Source organism: Mesoplodon mirus (assembly GCF_964341445.2).
Source record: "Mesoplodon mirus genome assembly, chromosome: 13".
Taxonomy (NCBI): Eukaryota; Metazoa; Chordata; class Mammalia; order Artiodactyla; family Ziphiidae; genus Mesoplodon; species Mesoplodon mirus.
In genome coordinates this window covers 8189853-8210639 of record NC_138989.1, presented here as the reverse complement: position 1 = coordinate 8210639, position 20787 = coordinate 8189853, and the positions used below count along the sequence as shown (strand labels likewise).

Below are 20787 nucleotides of genomic sequence, written 5' to 3'. Positions count from 1 at the left end.
CCATAAAAAAGTGTTTAGAGATGGGCACAGATGTGTTACTGGCCTATTCGTGACTGGCCTACCTCGACCATTAATTTTTGGAGTGTACAAAACATTCCTGCAGAGACATTTAAGAACAGAGTAAGCTGCACAGTAGCACTTAACAGCAAGAGCAGAAGGGCTCAGAAGATAAATGTAGGTGAAGATGATTTTAACTCACTTTCCCAAATCTTCACCAGAAAGAATCGAACTCACTTCTAACTTATCTACTTATTTTCCTACTTTTATGATCATCATTTGGTTGCCCGATTTTTCAAAATGTTGGGACTTCCCTGGCGGTCCAGTGGCTAAGACTCCACACTTCCATTGCAGGTGGCACGGGTTCGATCCCTGGTCAGGGAACTAAGATCCCACAAGCTGTGTGGCAGCAATAAATAAATAAATAAGTAAAAATAAAAAGTAAAATAAATCATTTTTTAAATGAATAAATAAAAAGTTTTAAAATGTGCCTATTACCTCAAACCCACCTGAACAACTCCTTCCTCTCCCCACAGAAGGGGGCCAACAACACCGTGGTCAAGGGTTTGGCCTCTGGAGGTGCCTGGGTTCAATTCTCAGCACGTACACAACCTTCTCCAAGTCCCAGAGTCAATGTCAATGATTTATAAATGCTATCTATAAAATGTCTTGGTTCATGGCTATATCCCCAGCCTCCCACAATGACTAATCTACAGTAAGTCTCCAGTAAATAACTTAAATAAATAAATAAATAAAGCCACAAATCCCCGAAGAGGGACTCTCTACAAAATACCTAACCCGTACACCTTAAATCTGTCAAGGGAGACAAAAACAAGCAAACTCTGAGAAACTATCGCAGACAAAAGGAGGGAGAAAGGACATTAGGTAAAAATTGAGGAAATGTGAATAAACGATAGCCTTTAGTTAACAATAATGTATCAGTATTGGTTCATTAGAAGTAACAAATGCAGGGCCTCCCCTGATGGTACAGTGGTTAAGAATCCGCCTGCCAATGCAGGGGACACGGGTTCAAGCCCTGGTCTGGGAAGATCCCACATGCCGCAGAGCAACTAAGCCCGTGCGCCACAACTACTGAGCCTGTGCTCTAGAGCCCGCGAGCCACAGCTACTGAGCCCACGTACCACAACTACTGAAGCTTGCGCTCTAGAGCCCGTGCTCCGCAGTAAGAGAAGCCACCGCAATGAGAAGCCCGTGCACCACAACTAGATAAAACCCGTGCAGAGCAACGAAGACCCAATGCAGCGAAAAATAAATATATATATTTATACACATATATATATATAAAGTAATAAATGCATGCTACTAATGTAGGATGTTAATAACAGGGGAAACTGAGTGTGGGGGTTATGTGGAAACTCTATACTATCTGCAGAATTTTTCTGAAAATATAAAACTGTTTTAAAACATAAAGTCTATTAATAAAAAATAATTTTTATAATGCCAATCAGACAGTAGAAACAGCTACAATAAAGGAAAACAGGATTCTTAGGCTGCCAATTTTTCTAACACCTATGCAGCATATTTTAAAAGAAATACAACAGAAAGGAAACAAGTATACAGACACGATGCAACTCAGGTGTGGAATTCACATGGAGTGTATGAGGCAACCAAAGGCTGGGAGCAGTGGCAACGATCGCTCCCTGGATCGTGCCTGGAGGAAGGAGTATTTCTTCACTGACGTTGTTTAGAATTGCCAGTTCCTGATGATGACAAAAAGCAAACCAACTTTTTATCAGCTTTGTTCTTTCATTATTGTTTTCACATGCACTGTGGACATTGTACCTCTTACAAGCTGCACTTGAGTGGGTCATTCCCACTGCCCTCTACCCACCTGGTCACCACTCGGGGTAGGTGAGACTAGCCAGGTGAGGGGTAACTGTCAACGTCAGGAGGAGAGCAGGCACCACATGTTCTGTTGAATGAACGTATGAGAGTAAGAAGTACTGAGTGCTTGCTTTGTGGCCGGTGCCGTACTAAATATTTCATATCTACGCTCACCCAATCCTCCTGACCACCCTGTGGGATGAACTATCATCATTTCCACAGTGCAGATGAGAAAAGCAGGGCTTAGGGGATGAAGGGAATTGTCCAAGATCACTCAGCCAGTAAGGGGTGGAGACTCTTTAACAACTGCATCATTCAGCCCATCTCTGAAAAAGGGAAGGGAGCCGTGTTCATATCAACACTGTTCACAGCAGCAAAACAGGGCACTTCCGTGGCAGTCCAGCGGTTAAGACTTCACATTCCAGCGCAGGGGGTGTGGGTTCGATCCCTGGTCAAGGAGATCCCACATGCCTCATGGCCAAAAGACCAAAACATAAAACAGAAGCAATATTGTAACAAACTCAATAAAGACGTTAAAAATGGTCCACATCAAAAAAATTTAAAAGAAAAACAAAAACCAGCCAAACAGTAGAAACAACTCAAGTGTCCACCGATGGATGAATGGATAAATAATATGTATAATATACATACCATGGAATATTATTTAGCCTGAAAAAGGAAGGAAATTCTGTCACATGCTATAACGTGGATAAACCTGGAGGACATTACGCTCAGTGAAACAAGTCTGACACAAAAGGACAAGTACCATGATTCCACTTATATGAGGTCCCTAAAGCAGTATATTCATACAAGCGGAAAGTAGAAGGGTGCCTGCTGGGCTGGAGGAGGGGAGAAATGGGGAGTTATTATTTAATGGATATAGAGGAGCTTTTCTTGTTTGTTTTTTTAAATTTTTTAATTTTATTTTTTTCTGGATACAGAGTTTTAGTTTGGGAAGATGAAAAAGTTCTGGAGATGGATGGTGATGGTTGCACAACAGTGTAAATGTACTTAATGTCACTGAACTGAACACTTAAAAGTGGTTAAAATGCTAATTTTTATGTTATGTATATCTTACTACAATTTTTAAAAAGGGGAGAAAGGAGTGGGGCAAGGCAGTCCCTCCCTAAGGAATGGATTCAGAGGTTCCAGAAAGTACAGACTGGGGACATACTATCTCACTAGTTAAACTTCTGCTGTTATGCCTGGGACAACACTAGCTCTAGACTCAGAAGATCTGGGTTCAGGTTCTACAACTTATAACCTGTGTCACCTCGGGTAAGCCACAGCTTCCTATTGTGTGTCCTCGGAGTAGAACAGTGACGTCTACACCTTGGTTGTAGGCTATGAAGCTGGATGTGATTTTACTACCATTCTTAGGAACATTTGTTGAGTGCTTGCTCTAGACATTAAAATAATCCTATCTGTGGGGTAGGGCTGATTCTCCCCATTTCACAAAAGCAGAAACTAAAATTCAGAGAGGTTCAGTGATATAGTTCAAGGTCACACAGCTGAGAGGTGGGTGAAAACTGGCACTGACCGGGTCCATCTGACAACAAACCTAACGAGTAACACTGGGTGATAAAGCCTCAGGAAACCATGCTAGCCTAGCAACGTCTCTGACTGATCCCTACACCATTATTAAAAAGACACCTAAGAGACTTCCCAGGTGGTCCAGTGGTAAAGAATCCGCCTTCCTTGAGCTTCCCTGGTGGCAGAGTGGTTAAGAATCCGTCTGCCAGTGCAGGGGACACAGTCCAAGCCCTGTTCCAGGAAGATCCCACATGCCGCAGAGCAACTAAGCCCATGCGCCACCACTACTGAGCCTGTGCTCTAGAGCCCACGAGCCACAACTACTGAGCCCGTGTGCCACAAGTACTGAAGCCTGAGTGCCTAGAGCCCATGCTCTGCAACAAGAGAAGCCACCGCAATGAGAAGCCCGCGCACTGCAACAAAGAGTAGCCCCCGCTCGCCACAACTAAAGAAAGCCCCCACGCCCAGCGAAGACCCCACACAACCAAAAATAAATAAATAAAATAAATTTATTTTTTAAAAAAAAGAATCCGCCTTCCAGTGCAGGGGACGCAGGTTCGATCCCTGGTCAGTGAACTAAGATCCCACATGCCGCGGGGCGACTAAGCCCGCGCGCCTCAGCTACAGAGCCTGCGTGCCCAACTACAGAGCCCACGTGCTCTGGAACCTGCGCGCCTCAACTAGAGAGAAGCCTGTGTGCTGCAACGAAGAGCCCGCGCCACAACAAAGAGCCCACTTGCCAAAACTAAGACCCGATGCAGCCAAAAATAATACATAAATAAATAAATAATTTTTTAAAAAAAGAAAAGACACCCAAGAGACAATCTGGGCTCATATTTACCATTCGATTCACCAATACAGAAGTGAATCATCCCCACCTATTCCTTGCAAAACAGACAGAGGGACTAACTAACACCATTCAGCCACTAACACCTTTATAAAGCCTTTCTGAAACATTCCCCCCCATCACGGAAGAGGCTTGTGTGACCAAAGTGGGCCTGCACAGGAATGAAATTTTGTTGACATTTCATGGTTCTTAATAACCCATATGAATTTCACACCCTCCTCCACAATACATCAGGGTTTGTTTTCTTCTAAAAATAATGTTTCCTGGCCCCCCCACACCAATCATTAAGAAAAAAACTTCTCAGGAAGATGCTCCATGTCTAGCCAAAGCTATATACATATATCTTACCCTATGGTTGGGGGTCAGAGGACTTCCACAGGATTTTCTGCCCCCTTATCCCAATCTCAAACTCTATGCTGGGGGGTGACAAACTCAAATGCCTCCAGGAACCAAGCAGGGAAAGTTAAAAATATAAATGGACTCTTAGAGCGATAGACAGTAGTGCAGCGTATGGCAAACTAGAGACCACATGCCCAGTTTAAAGATGGCAAATGCTTCTCAATTTCAACTTATTAACCTCCTGTGGAAATGAACCCTACCAGATCTCTGGTTTTTCAGAAGAAATCAAAGATCCAGAGTTTTATTTAAAATCTCTCCAATTTCAGGACTTCCCTGGTGGTCCAATGGTTAAGACTTCACCTTCCAACGCAGGGGGTGCGAGTTCGATCCCTGGTCGGAGAGCTAAGATCCCACATGCCACACAGCCAAAACACCAAAACATAAAAAAAAAAAAACAGAAACAATATTGTAACAAATTCAATAAAGACTTGTAAAATGGTCCACATCAAAAAAAAAAAATCTTAAAAATAAAATAAAATAAAATCTCTCCAATTTCAAATGTTGGCAACTGACTGAAAATTTCAAAAAAACATTGTGAGCCAAATATATCTGTGGGCTGGCCTGGGCCATGGGTGACCAGTTTATAAACACTGCTCTGCATGTGACTGAAAATAATGCCCACTTGCCTTGGTTTGCTTTGAGTTTCCTTCTGAATTGTCTCAAGATTTCCTGTCATTTCAATATCAGAGCTGGTGTCAGTAACTCACAAGCATTGAAGTAAGGCCTCTTTAGAGGAATGGCTGGTTAAAAAAGCTATAACTGAAGGCATAAGTATTATTAATAATTAGTACATAATGATAACTAATAATTAAAATTAATAAAGAGACCTCGCCAAGTATCCTTGAGTCTCGGAGCTCATACACACACTTCCTAAAGGAAGCAGAGTTCCTCTCCATGTGTGGCTGTCAGTGGCCACCAGGGGGCACTCTGGCCTCTGTCCCACAGGCAAGTATTTTTCGTCAGTATGTGACAGGCTGCAGGAGGAGGAGATTATTCTAATTGGAGATTTTCTCTCTGAGAAATAAATTGTGCTGAAGGGAGGGAATCTAGTCACTGTCTTCCCTGGGCTCTGCTAGCATTTATACACTCCCTGGGGCTCTTGGAAGCAGAGACTAGGAAGCCTGGGTGCCTGTAACAGCCCAGCACTCTTTGGGTTATACCATACAACCCTTCTGAGCAGGAAAGAACAGGCAGGCTTTCTGTAGGAGAAGGACAGGGGCCACCAGGCCCTTTCTGATGCACACTGCCCTGGTTTTGACTTAACAAGAGAACCACAGACAACAGATGTGCTGGGCCTCGGCTCCTCCTATGCCAACTTTTCTCAAAGAGCTTCATCAGTGAACACTGGATTCAGGCCCCACTGCTCCCCAGAATGGGGCATTAATAATTAGAAACTCCATCTATAACTGTGACTAAAAATACCAACACTGTGACGATAAAGCAGAAGCAGGCATCAGGAAAGAATCACCAACCACAGGCCAGTAGAGGGAGAGTAACATGGCATGGAGCAGCTCAGGCTGCTGTTGTAGGGAACCCAGCAGTCTCAGGGGTCCCTCCTGGCCATAGGTAAGGACCCCTGCAACCAGGCATCAATGCACCTTAGGTCTCCCAAGATCCCTGCCTCCACCCCAGCCCAATCATCTTGTGCCTGCCTGTAAAAACCCATCTGTACTGGGCTGAACTGTGTCTCGCAAAAAGCTATGTTCAGGGAATTCCCTGGCGGTCCAGTGGTTAGGACTCCGTGCTTTCCCTGCGGGTTCAATCCCTGGTCAGGGAACTAAGAACCCACAAGCCTCATGGTGCGGCCAAGAAAAAAAAAAGGGGGGGCTTCCCTGGTGGCGCCGTGGTAGGGAGTCCGCCTGCCGATGCAGGGGACACGGGTTTGTGCCCCAGTCCGGGAAGATCCCACATGCCGTGGAGCGGCTGGGCCCATGAGCCATGGCCGCTGAGCCTGTGTGTCCGGAGCCTGTGCTCTGCAATGGAAGAGGCCACAACAGTGAGAGGCCCGCGTACCGAAAAAAAAAAAAAAAAAAGATTAAAAAAAAAAAAAGCTATGTTCAAGTCCTAATCCCTGGTACCTGTGAATGTGACCTTACGCGGGGGGGGGGGGGGGAAGGCTTTGCAGATATAATTAGTTAAGAATCTCGAGATGATGGATTTAGGGTGGACCCTAAATCCAACGACTGCTGTCTTTATAAGAGAACGGAGAGGGAGATTCAAACAGACATAAGGAAGAAGGCCATGAGAAGACAGAGGCAGAGACTGGAGTGACACAGCCACAAGCTAAGGAACACCAGGAACCACCAGAAGCTGGAAGAGCAAGGAAGGATCCTCCCCAGAGCCTCCCAAGGGAGGAGAGCCCTGCCAACACCTTGACTTCTGACTTCTGACTTCTGGCCTCTGGAACTGTTAGAGAATAAATTTCTGTTGTTTCAATCCACCAAGTTTGTGGTTATTTGTTATGGCAAGTCACAGGAAACTAACAGACCACACTTGCCATAGTGCCTCATGATTAAAAGCTTATTAGCGGGACTCCCCTGGTGGGCCAGTGGGTAAGACTCCACACTCCCAATGCAGGGGGCCTGGGTTTGATCCCTGGTCAGGGAACTAGATCTCGCATGCATGCTGCAACTAAGAGTTTGCATGCTGCAACTAAAGATCCCGCATGCCACAACTAAGACCCAGTGCAGCCAAAAGAAATAATAAAATAAATAAAATTTTTTTAAAAAAAGCTTATTAGCTACATGATTTGGGTGAGTCACCACATCTCTCTGAGCCTCAGTTTCCCAACTAAGAAATGGAATAATACCAGTCCCCACCTTGCCAGCATCATAATACATGGAAGGTGTTTGGCATGTGGAAAATGCTCAACAAATGTTAGCTGATCCCTTTTGGCTTATGCCATATTTCCTGTTGGGGTACACAGTCCCCATCCTCTGTTTGCAGAATTCATCCATTTAACAAGTTCTAAGCATAGGGAAAAAATTTTAAGTTTATTTAATTTTGAAAAGCAGTTTAAAAGCTGATTTAGCTGCATAACTAGTGGGGATAAAAATGTGATTCAGGGACCCAGAAGTCAGTTTTAGGCTAAAAGGAACACCAAGTGGCATGGATCAACCCACCCATTTTTCAAGTCTAGGGTTTGCACAGGTGTCTGGAACTCAGATCTCTGGCCCCTCACTGCTCTCCTTCGTTCTCCGGAGGTGGTACCAGCAGCAGACTCAGAATAACACGTACCTTGTTTGGCTCCTTAGGTGACAGGATTCACCCCTGTATCAACCCTCTATCCACTCACAGACCAGCAAAAATACCAAACACGGGGCTCAATATTACATGCAGCCCCCAGTAGAAGAGCCTTGGTGACTTCTGGAGGCCTGACCCCCTGGCCAGGCTGAATCTGGTTGTTCCCTGTTTTCTATGCTCTGGGTCATCCTCAGGGTGTGAGAAAGCCAGGCTGCAGCCCTCCCACTGGCTTCCCGCCTTTTGGCTCCTCTGAAGCAGGAGGGGTGTGACGATTTTTAAAAAGCTGACAGTGCTGGAGGCCTGGGCTCTACGCCTCACTGTTTTGCAAAAGAGCAAGACCCAGAAAAGGCAACTCAGACAAGCAGGTGTGTTCTGGGGTCCAGACCTGATGACCCCAAGGGATAAAATCTGTACACACCTTCCTTTCACAGTCATGGGTTTCATAGACTCTCACACTTGACCCTAAATGGGCCTGTTCTCACTCCATGGTGTCTGAAATAATAATATCAGCTCTAGTTCACTGAGCACTTAAAGGCCCTGTGCTAAGGCTTTCTTTCTTTACCCATGTCACCTCACTAATTCGATGAGGCATGATTCTTACTGTTCCCATTTTACTGCATTCCCCCAGAGCAGTCAGCTGGTTAATGGATGGTACAGGGGAGTCAGCCTGGCTCCACAACTTTTGGTCTTAAAAGATAACACCTGTTTGGGCAATGTACTCTTAATTTGGCATTATTTTCTTTCCTATTTGGGTTTTGATGAAAGAACAATACAATTGATCTCTTTTTTAGTGGGTTTTTTTTTAAAGTAACATCTGAAAGCAGTGGCCCCTCACTGTCTCTTCCAGCCCCTTAATTCCATTCTGCCCCACAATTCTATGTGGCTCATAATTCTATGCAGTCCCATAATTCCATATAGACCCACAATCCTATGTGGCCCCATAATTCTATGCAGTCCCATAATTCCTTGCAGACCCACAATTCCATGTAGCCTCACAATTCCATCAGTCCCATAATTCTGTGAGGCCCCATAATTCCATGCAATAAGAAAGGTGGCTGTCTATAGTGAGCTGGCATTTCCACCCCTAGCTGACACTCTGGCAGCCAGAAGAGCACGGAATGATAGGAAAGAGAGCCTGGCATTATCTTAATCAACAAGGACAGCTGCAGAATCACCTTGCAAACACATATCTGACAAAGACCCTCTCACTTCCTATCTTGGTGGTTACTGGGCACTTAGGCCCAAGCCTTCACAACCTTGTAATGCATCTGGTTATTTTCAAGTCATTTACAAATGATTAGAGGAATGGCCTCATGCCCTCCTTCCCCCCCATCAGGAGCCTCAGCTCTCTGGAGTTCTAGCTGAAAGTATAGACTCCTCTAGGAGGGACAGCTTGCAGGGCAACTCCCATCTCACTAGGAATTACTTTGTCCACTGATTAATGATTGCCAATCCAAGAGATAAAAGGGGAAAAAAACAATGCAATGAACTGAATAGTGAGCCCCTCAAAATTCAAGTGCATCTAAAACCTCATAGCGTGACCTTATTGGGAAATGGGTCATACTGGATTAGAGTGGGCCCTAATCCACAGACATCACCCTTATGAGAAGAGAAGACACACAGAAACACACAGAGAACACAGACTGCCAATGTAAAGACTGTGGCCGAGACTGGAGGGATGTAGCTACAAGCCAAGGAGCTCCAAGGATTGCCAGCAACCAAGAAAAACTGGAAGAGACAAGGAAAGATCCTCCCCCAGAGCCTTCAGAGTGAGCATGGCCTTGATTTCAGACTTCTGACTTCCAAAATGTGACACAATAAACTTCTGTTGGTTTAAGCCAGTTTGTGGTACTTTGTTACAGCAGCTTTAGGAAACTAATACAGACGGTAATCGTTAACCTAAAACAGGGATGGGGGAAGCTGAAAGGTGGTGAAAGAGCATGGGAAGGGTGGGGAGCTGGTCAAAGCCAGTCTGACTCTCCTTTGCCTGTTACCTAAGCATACCTAATTTTTCTCCAAGGACTTACTAGGAGAGCTAAGTGTGCATTACCTCATTGTCCCACAAAATAATTCAGTGACCTAGGTCCCTGTTATTATCCTCATTTTACAGTGAGAATACTCAGATTTCAATCAGTTATACACTTAAGAGTGGCCAAGGAACCAACAGAATCTGATCCCTGAAAGGACAAAGCACATTTAGTCTAATATCTTAGATTTACATACAGGTAAACAGAAAGGTGGTGTGACTTGCCCAAGGCCACACAGCAAATAGCTAAGAACAGAAACTGAAATTGAATTCAAGCATCTCTCGTGTCCTGATTTCTTGTTTTTCCCATTACGCACAAGCCAGTATCCTGCACTCTCCACAGAATAATGGTCTTAAAAGAAGGGAGTCGCTTAAGGCACCTTAATGCCAAATCCCAAAGACTTTCACAAAGATGGGGAAGGAAATGGCTTTCTTAGATTTTTACAGGATGCTGGCATCTCCTTTCCTGTCAAAAAGCAAAAAGGTAGATGGTCATTTTGACTTGAATCTAAATCAAGACCCCCCAACTCCCAGTCAAGTTTTGAAGGTCCGAATGAGCTCCCTTGGTCTTGCTTAAACCATAGGGTCACTGAGGTACTCTCATTAGCATGGCTGCAAGGAAAAACTCAACTTTCAAAAGTCCTGCCCACAAAAAAGAGTAAACTAGACCTATAGGAACAGACACAAAAAAGGAAGCTTTAAGGGACAAAAGCAAGTATGAACTAATTAAAAACAAATTTATATATGTTTGTATACATGGGAGTGAGGGGAAAGCTCCAGAAGTACATTCAGTAAGTGATTAACAAAGGTTATTTTCCAGGATGTGAGAATTGAGGAAGGGGACATTTTCTATCCTCTAGCCTATAATGTTAAAAACATTTTTTTTTTTACACTGATCATTTAACAACATTACACTTAAAACTCTTTTTTTTTTTCTTTTGGCCACGTCACGCAGCTTGCAGGATCTCAGTTCCCCAGCAGGGACTGAACGCAGGCCACAGCAGTGAAAGCCCTGAATCCTAACCACTGGACCACCAGGTAACTCCCCTACACTTAAAACTCTCAAATAGATGAAATATCCAGAATCAGTAAATCCATAAAGACAGAAAGCAGACTGTGGGGGAGGGGGAAATGGAGACTGCTGATGGGTACAAGGTTCTGCCTCAGGTGATGAAAAAGTTCTGAACTAGATAGAGGTGGTGGTTGCATATTATTGTGAATGTACTTAATACCACTAAACTGTACACTTTAAAACGGTTAAAATGGTAAATGTCTCTTCCTTCAAGATTCTAAACTGGTGATCTGGTAATTATAATTAATTCATTAATGAATATGATAAATGTTGTATATAATTTACCACAATTAAAAAACATAGGGACTTCCCTGGTGGTACAGTGGTTAAGAATCCGCCTGACAATGCAGGGGACACAGGTTCGAGCCCTGGTCCGGGAAGATCCCACATGCCGCAGAGCAACTAAGCCTGTGCGCCACGACTACTGAGCCTGCGTTCTAGAGCCCGTGAGCCACAACTACTGAGCCCGCATGTCTAGAACCCATGCTCTGCAACAAAGAGAAGCCTCCACAACGAGACGCCTGCGCACCACAACGAAAAGTAGCCTCCGCTCGCCACAACTAGAGAAAGCCCACGGAGCAATGAAGACACAATGCAACCAAAAATTAATTAATTTTAAAAAATACCATATATTACAAATGAAAGGAAAAAATAGGTTTTTGATAAAAGCTAAAACCTAGCCATATGGAGACTGACTTACTTTGGGGACTGTCTCTTATCCCAGGGGCTCTGGTTGCCATAAGCCACCACTAGCAGCAGTCTCTAAGGTCCCAGAGAAAGAGAGAGAAGGAAAGAAGACATCATCTTTTTGCAACACAAGCCAAAGATCATAACTGATCAACCGTCAAGGGTGAACCACCACTGGTGAGAAACACAAATCACTCAGTGGTAGTGGAGGCAGTGGGCATCGGCTAAGAATTCTGTCTTGGACCCACATTTCTGAGCTGACTTTTAGTTCTCAGCCAGTGTACAAGAAACCCCAACATCTGAGAAGAGTAAACAAAGGGACCTAAGTGTGCAGCCAGGAAGAAGCTGCTCGCCTTCTGTGACAACACTCACTCTAGAGGCCAGTCTTGGGTTCAAAAATCTCCTCTGGGTCTCCAGGGACTGGGAGGGACTGGGGCTAATGGCCTGGCCAAAGAGCAAGGAAGTAGCTCTATCTACCTTCTCTGGAAGGGACGAGTGGTCCACTTCCCCCATACAGGCCACACAGCACTCAGAGATGCTAGCAGAGGCTCCAATTTTCATGGGGCTCTAAGGAGACCTGTCCACCCAGCTTATAAGCTCTTTAGCCTGATAAAGGCCCTCCTCAGACAAGGCTCAAGACCATAAATACCTCTGAAGACAGGTAAGTTCAATAAGTAAGCTAAATGGTTAGATTATACTAAAAAGAGATGCGTGAGCCGAATGGTAAGTAGACATTAGGGGGACAGTAGGGAGTGGTGGGGACTGGGGTGTATGAGATCACCTGCTACTCACTTCCTGCTGCTTGTAGCCAGTCAGGAACACGAGCCAGGATAGCCAGGATAGTTTATATAACTTTTTTGACTTTTCTTTAATTTATTCTCCTGATTTTTTAATGTTAGCAAGTAATTACAAAAATACGTTCAATACTATACAGGCCAAATGCAATGCCTAGAAGCTGGATTTGGCCCTGGGACTGCCAATTTACAACTTTTGTCCCAGGACCAAACAAATCTGTTGCTTGTTCTGCAAAGGAAGTCCAAACAGTCACCTTATTACCTTCCCCCTAAATTCAGAGTCGCCTCTGAGAAGAGAGAAAATCACTTTCTCTACAGTGGCCAAAAAAGCAGTCTAGTGTGTGAGCGCATGGATTCCCCCATCAAGCAGTATGTGTGGCCTTGGGCAAGTTACTTAACCTATCTGTACCTCAATTTTCTCATCTGTAAAATGGGGGTAACAAAAGTACCACAGAGGATTGCTCGGAGGTTTAAATGAGTTTATACATGAAAAAGATCTATAACAACAGACAGTAATTGAGATTCATTACCACATATTATCATGAGCTGCCACTGAACCCCATGGTGGCGGTTGGGGAGGATGGAGACTGGGATCCTTGAAATTTGTCTAAGCCCCTAGCCCAGGCCTCCTTCACACCATCACGGGGCCTAGGCTGAATCCAGTCCCAGAGGTCGATCAGGTGGGTACAGGTGAGGGATACAAGGGTCTGAGTCCTATCCCTAGAAAGAAATCTGACCAACCAGGAACACCGCACATAAACATAACAAAGTAAAAAAGGCTCTTCACAAGCACAGAACAACATCTCCTCTTCAGATGAAATTTTTTTAACTCATTTACAACATTTTGGAACCTTAATGCTATTAGTGATTTTATTATTGATGAAAATAGCTTGCTTTCACTTTATAGGATCTTAGAAGAAAAAGTAGCCACATGACAGAAGTCTAAGGTTTCCTTTAGGAAACCCAATATTTCCTTTAGGAAACCCAAAAACTCCATTCCATAAGCTTAGAGGTTCTTATTCTGAGGTCCAGGAATAGGCTCAGGAGTCCAAGACCCCCTGATATTGCACACAAAATTTTGTGTGTATAAGCGTATTTTCACAAAACTCTCAAGAGAGGTCAGCAACCTCCAAAACAGTCAATGAAAAAGACCTATTTGAAAGTAAAGGTTTGTTTTGTCGGGACATTCACCACAGAGTTAGTTCTTTTACCTGGCAATTTCCCAGAGTTATAAGATTTTAATTTTGTGGCACCTATAGGGGGTACACCTGCTATATAAAGTAAGACATAACCTGGATTAAAGATCCTGTACACCAGTTCCCTCTGCTGGTGGTACCTGTTAAGCTACCTGATTGGGCCCCAGGTCACCCCTCCGCTAGACCCCAAGAGTTCAGCGCCTGATCACTGAGCACCTCAAGGGCAGCAGAATAGTCTTAATATTTCTAGATTCCAGGGCCTGATACAATGTTTTCTAAACAAACAAATATACAAATGAACTAATTAAGTCCTCGGTTGAGTCTGCAGCCATCAAAGAAGAGACAAATTCAGTTTCCAACCGCGGCGGGCAGCTGGATTCACTTGAGAATCAGACATTGGAGAAGGAAGCCCAAATGTCTCTGAGGCCTCACATCAAAAAGCCTTACCAATGCTGGGACAGGAGGCAGTTCCAAGTAGTGATATCCACACAGGCACTCTGGAGGCTTCATCCCAGCCCTACTATCCACCTGCTCGGTCACCTCAGGCATGTCCCTTAACCTCCCTGAGTCTACTTCATCATCGGTTAAGTGCAGATAACATGGGTACCTACCACTTCCCTAGCACTGGTACCTGGCAGGTGGTAAGCTTTCAACAAATGTTATGATTACCACAAGACAAGGCCTCCCAATGTATTTCCTGTTTCTTAAATACATTGCACATTTGCACTCTGCCTAGAACAGCCTTCCCCATCTGGAGGACTCCTACGCAGTCTCTGTAAGGCCCAACTCAAATTCTCACTGCATAACTGTCCCAGAGCCCTGGCCCCTGGTGTGGCCAATAAGTATCCCCTCACACCACTCCCAGGCCCTGGGTACACACTGTGCCCCTCAATTCCCTGTCTCCTAATTTCTTTTTTGTTTGTTTGTTTTTGGCCACACTGCACGGCTTGCAGGATCTTAGTTCTCAACCAGGGACTGAACCCAGGCCACAGCAGTGAAAGCACCGATCCCTAACCACTGGACCACCAGGGAATTCCCTCTTCATTTCTTTATCTGCCTGCTTCCCGTTCCCCCGTGGCCACCACAGCTGGTGCTCAATGAGTTTGCTCAATAATTAGGCTCTACTTGGAGACCTCTGAATCCTGGGTGGCCAAGGTGGCCCTTAACTGGCTACCTAGAAGACAATCAGGATGTACAGCCTGCTCACATGAAACAGAAGCATGCTCCGGGGGAAGCCAGCCCAGAGCAGCAGGTCTTCCTGACCGGGATGGAGGCGTCTGTCCCCGGGCCCAAGAGCAGCGTCACCAGTGCACCGTAGGCAGCAACGCCTGCTTCCCGAGAAGCCTCAGCTTTTCAACAAGTCCTGAGAGAAAGTTCATTGTCAACTACAGAGCCAGCTTCCACCATGAGGTCCCCCTGCAAGCCTCAACAGTGGCCTCTGCTGGGACACCCTAGATGGGCTTGCTTAGACCAAAGGACCCTCTCCGCACATGGACGTACCCCCAGGACAGTCTGCACCAAGCCCCCCGGAGCTGAGCTGCCGTCAGGAACCTGCTTATTAAACAGAACCTGCCCGGCCCTCCTCAGCTGCCCAGCCCAAGGTGACCCCCTGCCCACCTTCACACCCTCCAGGAGTGCCTGGGGGTCCTCGATGCCCTCAGGAACACACTTCTTGTTCTCCGGGAGGGATTCAAGTTTCTCCACCAGAGCTTTCAGGCCCTTCAGTTCAAACTCGGTGAGGTGGGTCCACTTGGCAGAGACCTCGGTGGCGGGAGAGCCGGTGGGCGTCTTGGGGTAGTCTATGGGCACCGTGGCGGACTTCACGCTGTCTTCTGACTCATTCGACAAAGTCCTTTTGAGGAAGCGCATGGCAGGGGCTTTGGGCTTCTTCCCAGGGGCCTCCGGGTCCTCGGAGGGGGTGCTGGTGGGCGAGGCAGGGCCATCGGTGGGAGCTTTGGGCGTCTTATCTGCACCCTCCTCCTCTTCCTCCCCCTCCTCCTCCTTCTCCTCCTCCTGGGGCTGCTGCTCACAGGACTCCTCCTCCATCTCCAGCCAGGAATCAGATGAGAAGCCGTCTATGCTGGGCTTTCTTGGGGCATCTATGGGGTGGGGGGCGGGGGAGAATGTCACAAGAAAGACTGAGATGAACACCCCAAACTCCCTGTTGGAAGTAACCAGGACCCCCACGCACTACCCCTCCCCTTTACCCTGCAGATCGAGCTCTTTTGACAATTCTAATGGCCTCTGCCTCCCTCAGGCTCTAGAAAGGCTAGTGTCAGTCAGAGCTCTGCTTTTCCCCAGCCACGTGTACCCTGACAGGTTGCCTCACCTCTCTGAACACACCTGGCATTGTACCTTTCAGTGTGTAAAAATAAGGCAAAAAGAGTACATATTATATGATTCCATTCATATGAAATGTCCAGAACAGGAGGAAATCTATAGAGAATGAAAGTAGATGAGTGGTTGCTTAGGGCTGAGGGCATGGGCGTGGGGTGAGAGGAGGAGGTGGTAGCTCAAGGGTACAGAGTTCCTTCTGGGATGATGAAAACGTTCTAAAAATTGACTGTGCTGATGTTTGCACAACCCTGGGAATAGACTAAAAACCACTGAATGGTACACATTAAATGGGTGCATTGTATGATATATAAACTATATCCCAAGAAGGCTGTTTCAAAATATAGGCAAAGAATACTTCCCCTGAAGGCTTGTAGTGAGGATTAAATAAGGCATCACAGAGCACAGTTCCTGGCACATAACTAGCACTCAAAAAAGTGCGGTGTCTCCCGAACGTCCCCCCTTCTCTTTGGCAGATGGACTGGAGAGGCAGGGGGAAACAGTGGCAAGGAATTTTAAGAAAAAAGTGGGCACCAATGACCCAAACATTGCCTCCACATTTCCTCTCAAGCCTGGAATGAAATCGGGAACTTTCTTCTATGGCCCTAAATTTCCAAATGAGAGAAGTGACCCTCAGTTGCCTGGTCCTGGGGACTGCCACAGATCAAGCCTCTGGTCCTCACGGGAACGTGTAGCTCCCGCAACAACAGAGGTTATCACGCTACTTCACAGTCATTTCCCATCTCCTGTCGGCTGGAAACTTCAGAAGAGCAGGCTGTAGGATTTTGGTATTTTTCAACGCCTGAATCATCTAACAGGAATGAAACTCACAGGAGAACCACCCCCACCCCACCCCACCCCCAGCCGACAGAACTGAATTTCCACGAGGCACTCCCCAGTAAAGACCCTGGAAGAAACATTTCCCCATCACATGTCTGCCCTGAAACCCCTAAAGTCAGAGGGGAGTCAAGGGAAGGAAGGAAGAGGCTTACAGTGAGAGAGGAAAAAAAAAAAAGAATCTAAAACTCTTGGAGATTGCAGGAGAAATCGTGCAGACCCTAAAAGAGACAGACCAGTCACGTTTTTCTATCCTATGATGAGAAAGATGCAGTGAATGAGGCACAGTGACTCTAGCATCCAGGAAAACCCCTCGGCAGTAACAGCACAGAGGCAGAGGGGAAGAAGCATGTTCTTCCTACAGATCGCTCTTTGGGGCTGTCACAGCTAGGTGCAACTTTAGGGCGGGTGCCTGTGAGTCAAGACTCAAGGACTGAGCCATTTTGGGGGGATGATGTCCCTTTAAGTAAGGGCAGCAGGGCAGGGCGTTGCAGCTGTGGCTTATAAACGCTCTCTCCCTGCCTCTGTCAAAACCACCCACTGCTCTGCCAAGCTTGCATCCCCAGCCCTGGTCACCCCTCCCTCTGGCTTATAGCTGGCCTGGGTTTTGAGGGACTGGCTGCATCTCTTAGGCCTGCTTCTATATAGACAAAAACCTAACCCCCAACACAGGGAGAAAGAAGAATCAGCTGGTGGCCAGGAAGGGATTCAAAAAAAGAACCAGGATTCTTTGTTCTGCAGGGAGCCTGTCTCAGCAACCTTGTCCGGGACTGGCCCCCCCGCTACCTCTGCACAGTCAACCAGCAAGACCTGGGGGCTCCCAAGATGACTCTGTTGGGGTCACAATTTCCCTCTCTTGGACTCTGTATTCCAAGTGGGAAACTGACAAGGATGGCTTCCCCTCCTCTCCTCAAGGGTCTCTAGGAATCTGCTGACACTCAGGCTCAAAAGAATTCCCAGAACCCAGGACTCCCAAAGCCCCACTGAAAAACATTATGCCTGCCCCAGCTGAGCCGTCGAGGCGGCCGGACTGCAAGGCTCACTCACCAGTAAGCATTGATTCTCTCTGGTATTCCTGAGTGAGGTAGGACCGCTGGGTCACACAGTACACGTATCTCTCCAAGACATACCAGCACATCTCATAGTAGAAGGGGTAACGGAATTTGGGCTGCACCTGAAAGCAAAGATCCAGGTGCAGAGGTCAGCTTCTGGACGGCAGAGGGGAAAGGAGAGAGAGAACGGCACTGGGGTCTGGGGAGGGGAAAGTTCCTGGGGGTGGGAGTTATTTTCATCACCTTAGCAAGAGCACAAATGATGGGAAGGAAAAATGGGGGGTGGGCTGGAGGGAAGCGCTGGAAGGGGCAAGATACCAGCATGCACAAATGAGGAGGAAGAGCGGGTGAAGAGGCCTATGTAAGAGCATCATTTCAAAGGTCTCTGAGCTTTGCACAGGGAAAGCTGTACAGGGTCCACTTTGTGCTTCTGTGAGATGCAGAGAAACAGAGTTGTCCCCTGACCTGCTGACGGAGGGTGCGGGTACCTGCGGATGCAAGCCCCTGCCTGATTCTAGCTACAACAGGCACGGGCTCCTTGCTGGTTCTCCAAAATTCTTGCATAGACTCTACTACCCTTCCCTCCCACCTTGAAAAACAGAAATCAAACCCCAAACCTTACCCATTTGCAGAGACAGGCAGTCAAGCATATCCAGTACCCAGAGGGAGGCCACAGGAGGTGGACCAATGAGGATGGAGGGGGTGTGGCCTCTCCTACCACAGGGGTGGGGCCTCAGAGGGGTCCACCTCCTGCTCCTCCCCCACAACATCTGGCACTTCCAGCCTGTATCTCCACAGATGACTCCCTCTGACACAAGTTCCTGGTGTGACCCTGGACCATCCTAACACTGGGGAACACAGCCCCGGGTCTGGAGCAGCAGTCCAGCTGGAGATCCCCTTTTGGCTGTTTCTGACAGGGGAGGAAGTATAGGTGCAGAGAGCTTTGTGCATCAGAGCTGTGAAAAGACCCAGCCCCAGGGGGATTCTGATGGGTGGCAGCACGGGGCCTACACCAACGAGATGGCAGCAAGACATGGGGAGGAAGAAATACCACTGATGGCCCTGGCACAGAAGAGTCTTTCAGAAACTACATCCTGAGCAGGCAAGGGTGGTGGGAAGTGGTCCCCGTCTCCCATGTCTGGGCCCTCTTCTGCGAGGCTACACATGCATCCCACATGTCCACGCTCACTCCTGGACCCTCTCACCAAGGGTGGGTCTGCCTTGAGGGACCTGTGCAGGAGCCAGAGACCCCTCCTCACCTCTCCCGTCCTCCAGGAACTCAGGGAGTTGGATGTCAAGGAAGCACACTCTCCCACCTTGCTTTGCTCACAACCAACAGGCGACATTCTACATCTGGGAGGAAGGCGAATTGAATACAAGCTGACCTAGGTGCTTCATCTGCCCTAAAATACTATTTTCCTGTGTCTCTCAGTGCCCACCTGGAAAAGGCCCCCACCCTGCCCTCTGAGAGTCTCAGCTCCAGTTCCCCATCCACCCCAGGCCCCACTGACTCAGTTTCCAGCTGCGAGGCCTTTTTCTCACACTGGGGGCGCCTCGCTTCTCCCATCTGCGTCCTGGGTCCATTTGACCTCCCTGCCTCTGGTGGATGGTGTGCTTTGGAATGAGATCCTGGCTGCCACATGCTTTTGAGCTCCTCGGGGGGATGCATGGAGTTGGGAACATCATCTAGCGGTTTCCTTGGCTCCAGCTACTTTCCCGAGAACCCCAGTTTTATTGCTGGGAGAGTATTAATCTTTTTTCAGTCATTGGATCAGTGTCCTCCAGAGTTTGAAAAGGAGAAAAAGGCTCTTTGGCCTGAGGCAGACCCTGTCCTCCTGTGAAGAGAGTTTGGGGAGGGGGCAGTTCTCAGCCCCACCCCCACTCCAGAACAAGGGCCAAGCAATTTTGAAACAAATCATCAAAACCTCCAGAGCAGGCTGAGGACAGGCAGGCCTGCCTCTTCTCAGACCCTCACTCACATCTCCTGACTCGATTGGTAAAACACTCAAGTTGCTTTTGACTTTTCAAATTTGGGAAACCGTCTGAGCCAATCTGCCCTGATGGGCACCATGGCGCCTGAGAATCTTTCTAGGTTAGGGAAAAAAAAAATTTTTTTTTTTTGGCTGTAGTTCAAGAGAGGAAGATAAGTCTCCCCTCATTGTTGCTGAACCCAAGGGAAACCAGCTGGGTGAAAACAAATGCTGATGAAGGAATTCAAATTCTTTTTCGTTTTATTTTTCTTATTTTTTTTTTTTTCCAAGAGAGCACCACAGGGAACAAAACTTGCAAAGAATTGACTTACAAACAGGTTGTCGCCTTCCACCCTTCGCCTTCAAAAGGTTTCAGCCACATGCCTGGGAACATTAAACACACGATTGCTCAACATTATTTGTTGACAGCTTCGGAGCCTCATCAAATTGAGTTGTTCACCGAAAGGCAAGGCAGTCAGAAAGCAGGCCATGCTCCCAGCTTGGGGGTGGGTAATCAATCTATCAGTGGGTCTCAAGGGGTCAGTTTGAGGTCCCCAAGGTCCATTTGAGTGGCACCTGGCCTAAGCCCTTCCTCTTGGAGCTGAGTGACCTCAGGAGATCAGAACCAAAGATGTTTTGGTGCATCTACAACTCCCAGGTCTCAAGGACTTGAAAAACTAAAATATCAGGGTGGGTGGGAAGTGTCTTAAAATTTGTTTTTCTCCTGGAAAAAAAAAAAAAAAAAAAAAGTCAATGGAAGAAAAAAAAAATCCAATGGTAGGGGAAAGGTGAGAGGAAGGGTAAATTATTTGCAATTTCCAAATAGATTCACTGGCTGAGAGGGAATAGGACATGTTGGCATTACCTTTCCTGAGAAGGCTGCTTTCACTAGAGCCATTAGGGGAAAAAAAAAAAAAAAAAAGATAAATATAAGAGAGATGGCAGTTTAATGATC

The 20787-nt window shown here is 46.7% G+C and overlaps 1 protein-coding gene across 3 annotated transcripts in view; it reads right to left on the bottom strand.

Annotated features, from left to right (window-relative positions):
- Positions 1 to 20787, bottom strand: part of KDM2B (lysine demethylase 2B) — a 123537-nt gene that overhangs the window by 52332 nt on the left and 50418 nt on the right. For all 3 annotated transcript variants that reach the window (XM_082640940.1, XM_082640942.1, XM_082640941.1), the window contains 2 exons: positions 17858 to 17984; positions 15257 to 15738 (listed from right to left, as the gene is read on the bottom strand). In XM_082640940.1, the coding sequence (XP_082497066.1) occupies positions 15257 to 15738; positions 17858 to 17984 (609 nt within the window). The remainder of the gene's footprint in view (positions 1 to 15256; positions 15739 to 17857; positions 17985 to 20787) is intronic.